Genomic DNA, 5,000 nt, shown 5'->3' on the forward strand with positions numbered 1-5,000 from the left:
TCAACTCCCAAATTCTGGAGGTAGTGTCAGCACTGTAAACCCAGACAGTTCTACTAACTCAGTAACATTATTTATTCAGTACTTAAAACCTGGTATTTAGTTGACCCAACTTAAAATGTATTAGTTTTCTGAGCAAGTGCAGACGTTTTAGTGTATTGGAATGTATTTGTTTGAGTTTACATTGCCTGATAACTCAAAACATTTTAGTATCTGACGTCATCAACGTCGTTGAGAACACCATTGCAAAGCTCTTGTGATGAGAGACGGAGACAGCAGACTTAAGGTAGAGGAGTCGTTTAGTAATCCAGAGGTTGGAAGGTTGCTAGTTCGATTCCCCACTCCTCCTTACCAAGTGTATAAGTGTGAACCCCTAAACTGCTCCTGATCTATAAATGCAAAATTCCTTGTAAATCGCTTTGGATAAAAGTGTCTGCTAAATCACAGATGTAAATGCAGTGGCAACACTGGGAAGGCGGTCGACCAATGACAGTTCTCTCTACAGTAAGAGCTTGCGCAAGAGGTTGGAACGTAAGGAAGATACCCTTTCAAAAACTTGTAAGGGCGTAATAACTAGTTTGCGAAAGACCCAGAGAAACACAAAAATCTGACGAGGCTAAATCCTTTAAGATTTTGGAATAATATGAGTTCAAAGAACTCAAAAATTATGAAAATGATTTTAAAAAAAAATCAGTATAGCCGATGTATAATTTTTGAGTTAAGTTTACTTAAAAAAATATATATATGTACTCAAATTTTCGTATGTAATCGGTTACATCAAAAGTTTTGAGTTCTCTGAACTTGTTCAGGTTTACAGTGTGTGGGGGCGAGCGTTGTCATCTTGGAAGATGGAGCTCTGTCCCAGCCTGCGGAGATATGGGATTGCTACTGGTTGCAGAATCTCATCTCCATATCTCTCTGCATTGAGATTGCCTCCAATGACGACAAGCCTTGTTTGGCATTGGCAGAGATTTTTTTGGGCGCATCCCACATGCTCAGCTCTGCTGCTCATCCCCCAAATGCATATTCCTTTCAAATGTGGCACCATTTAAAAGGGAAATAAACAGGCTTTCCAACGGTATAAGATGTATTGCCAAGAAGCATTGTTACAACAGAGAAGTAATCTACCAAACACAAATGTCCTTACTTTGTGTACTTAGTTTATATATACATGTGGATGCTGGTGCCCCAGTACACTGACTGTTAGGCAGCACAGTAATTAGGTGTCATACTTAAGGGTCAAGTGGAGTTCTAACTCTCTTTGGTCATAACAGATCCCAAGACACTCAACATAAAAATTGTAGTTCATCTGTAGTAACCACAGAGTTTTTGCCCAAATTGTTACAATATGACCAGTTGCTCAGTACCCTGTCCACTCACACCCACCCGACCACGTAGGTAAAGTGTGGTGTGTACAAAATGGCTGCCATTACATCAGTGACTTAAGTATGTAAAGAACTTTGGCCAACAAAAGAAGTGTTATCTAAGTGTCACTTATACTATAGTCATTCATTCTATAAGAAATGTACCCATCTCTGTCTGTTTTCTTAGTCTGACTCACACCCGTGTATTTTTTATTTTATGTATTTAACATCTAGTCTTAAATATTTTTCAGGATGTTAAACCACTGTAGGGATAGTAGTTATAGCTTTTGAAATTAAAGGATTTTCCGCAATTGCAAGTTACTATCTTCTCTTCTTTCCGCAATATGAAAAAAAAAAACTCCATAGAATGGTCATGGAATTTCTGCATTATTTGAACTTTGAATCATTGCTATTTGAACTGCAATTCTTCAAATTCAGTTACTTTTGGCTACAACAATCACAACCAAACCTTGCAAGACCCTTGTGGGATCACAAGTATTAGGTATCACGTGCTTAAAAATGAAGTTCAACAAGCTTAGTGAGTGTGTCACTATTTGCTTAACAAAATACTTTATTGAGAACAGAATTAAACAAAATATTGATAGATGAGGTCAAACAGAAGTACATTCAAACATCTCAAACATTTTTGTCCTTTTCCAGGTTACAATCATATCAGAAGTGTCCAACTTTGCTATCTCAGCGTTCAACATGTAAGTGAGTTGCAGTGAGGCGTCTTACATTGTTTCATAACCTGACTGCAAATTACTGACACTCTTGTCTTTCTGACAAGAAAGGCGGGAAATAACTGTCAAATCAGACTGGTCCCGAGTCAAATGGGTTTCAGAAAAGACAATAGAAACAAAAGACAAGCCAAACCGGTTTGTACAAACAGAGATGTTTTTCTAGTTTACAGTTGACCGGCAGAAAGTCCTTTTTTTTGCCTTTTTTTTCTCCTCAGAAGATGCCACTGCCGACGACAGAAGCAACGAGGGCAGCGGTGAGTGCTACAGTGGTGGAGACGTAGACTGAGGGAGCTCCGCTGACGATGGGATTGCATTTGTCGGTGCTGCAGCAGGTAAACGCCACCTCGTATGAAACTCCGAGAATGGTGCCGTTCACCACCTCAGCGCAGGAGGCGGTGGCCAAGCATCCCTGGGTGTTGAAGCCGGAAAAGCTGGTGACGGAGGGGAAAGCTGGAGGTGGGGAGACGGGGGTTAGTGGAAGGATGGACACTGTTTCTCATCTCATTTTATTCTCAGTTTATTCTCAGTTTATTCTCAGTTTAATCTCATCTTAATCTCTCATCTCATTCAAATCCAACGCCCGCAATTTTGTATTGCCAAAAGTCATCTCATCCAAAACCTGAACCCCTACTTTTATTTTACGAAAATGTATTTTACGAAAATCTATGGTTATGTTACGGTGAGCATAGAAGCTAACTGTGGGTCGGAACCTGGTGTGGATTCAAACAGAACTTCAGTCGGTCCAAATTGAACATAAAAAACCAGGAAGTAGAAGGTCAAATGTTCTAATTCGTTGAACATCAGGTAACTATGGAAACACTTACAGGCTTTTCCAGTGAAGCAGCTTGTATCATTTCCGACGCATGTCTCTTCGGAGGAGGAGAGGCAGAATCCGACCACGCCGAAACTGCATTTGTTGCAGGTGAGGGAGTCGGCTGAAACCCAAAGAAACATTGTTAAAAACCAAGAAAATCATTTGTAATGGTTGACAAACCTCAATCTATTCTGTACAAATTAAAAGAATCTAACAACAAAAAAAAATTGGATGAACAGAAATGTGAACTTCTCTGACCCTGCCCTCACTGAAAGGTAAAAAAAAAGGTTTTCTGTACTCCCACCCCTACTTTAAGAAAGAAAGTAGGGGTGGTAAGGTAAGATAAAATGTAATATAAGCACTAGTAATGAGAGTAAGAGAGGAAGCAGAATCTTCACATTTCACATTATTTCATGTTTTGGGATGGACAAAGAAACTATTTCAATCTTTATTGGGCGGCAACACTATGTGGTTTATTTTATTAATCTCCTACGCAACAGCAACCTCTCACAATTAAGTTTAAAATACAGAAATAGTTTTTTTTTTTCGTTCCAGAAAACTGCACAATGTTTCTACACTTTTTTCCATAGTATACCCACACATCAAGCTTATCGTTCAAATGTCACTCACATACCCTTTCAAATTTAGAAAAGCTTCATAAAATATAAATTGTGTGTTTAACGATTTTCTAAATGATCTATGTAGCATCTTGTTTATTTCATTTCAGCAACTGAAAGCCTTACCAAGGCAAGACTCATTAAAGACACCACTTGAACATGATGATTGCATGCCTGACACATTGGATGCCAGCGTGACATCATTGCTTAGCATTGCTAAAGTGTCTTTTTATAATTACAGTATATATACAGTCATTTCTTACGATGAATGTGATTGAAACAAAGCCTCACAACAGAGACATTTTCTTTTTTCTTAAATATTTCTCCCCTCACTGAGATGCTTAGACCCTTCACATGAGAGTGATGATGTTAAGCAAGAACACATACCCAAGTAAATGGAGGCAACGAGTCCAAGGAGGGCGAACAGTATGGTCTTCATCCTCTTGATTTAGTTCTGTTTAAAGTCCTGAAAGGCAGTAGCTGCAGCTTTTCCAAAGGAAGGAGGTGACTGCCAGGTGTGTCAAGTGAGGGAGACTATAAAGCAGGATACTGGTAAGCCAAGTTTCAATAGCCCACATTTATAAGGTGAGGCAGGGAGAGGACAGGATTAGTGAGTTTTGGGGGGTGGGGACAGAAGGGGTGTCGGTGAGCCATCAATCATATGTCACACGTCGTTGTGTCAATGTGCCCTGACAGCAAATGCATTTTTGGGCAATTCCCAATCTTCTGTTTTGTCTTTGAAGGATGTTTTCACATTTCTGGATGATGATGTCAGTGTTTTCACATCTAAACATATTAAATATGCTCCCAAAAGAAAAGTAAACAAACTTAGTAGACAATTAATTTGATTTCAAGGATCTTGCACAGACACACACACACACACACACACACACACACACACACACACACACACACACACACACACACACACTCACACACACTTTCTCAAATATAATCAAAACGTTTCAGCATGAACACCCTCCTCTGATCACACACATTGCATGACATTCTTTTTTGCAGTATGGTGTGTGTGTGTGTGTGTGTGTTTGTGTGTGTGTGTATGTGGGTGTGTGCGTGTGTGTGTGTGTGTGTGTGGCCATGCCTTTGTGATTAGGTAATGCTTGGTGTATGACAGTGACATTAATGAGCAGTGCCCTGGAAGCTTCTTAAATGTCTCCATCATCAGTGTGACAGGTGCTCTCACCCAGCTGACCTTGAGTGTGTGTGTGTGTATGTGTGTGTGTGTGTGTGTGTGTGTGTGTGTGTGTGTGTGTGTGTGTGTGTGTGTGTGTGACAGGCGCTCTCACCCAGCGGAACTTGAGTGTGGGTGTTTGTGTGTGTGTTTGTGTGTGTGTGTGTGTGTTTGTGTGTGTGTGTGTGTGTGTGTGTGTGTGTGTGTGACAGGCGCTCTCACCCAGCGGAACTTGAGGAACAGGTAGAGTCCAACCACACCAATTTACACATG

General features: G+C 40.2%; 1 protein-coding gene across 1 annotated transcript; it reads right to left on the reverse strand.

The window, feature by feature from the left end:
* Nucleotides 1–2,315: 2,315 nt before the first annotated feature.
* LOC308381397 (uncharacterized protein) lies at nt 2,316–3,974 on the reverse strand (the record flags this gene model as incomplete). Its single annotated transcript, XM_080858958.1, has 3 exons — nt 2,316–2,554; nt 2,929–3,039; nt 3,923–3,974. 3 exons carry the CDS (start codon nt 3,972–3,974, stop codon nt 2,316–2,318), a joined length of 402 nt encoding a protein of 133 aa, XP_080715084.1.
* Between the last annotated feature and the right edge of the window lie 1,026 nt (nt 3,975–5,000).

The sequence above is a fragment of the Sprattus sprattus genome (genome assembly GCF_963457725.1).
Source record: "Sprattus sprattus genome assembly, chromosome: 20".
NCBI lineage: Eukaryota > Metazoa > Chordata > Actinopteri > Clupeiformes > Clupeidae > Sprattus > Sprattus sprattus.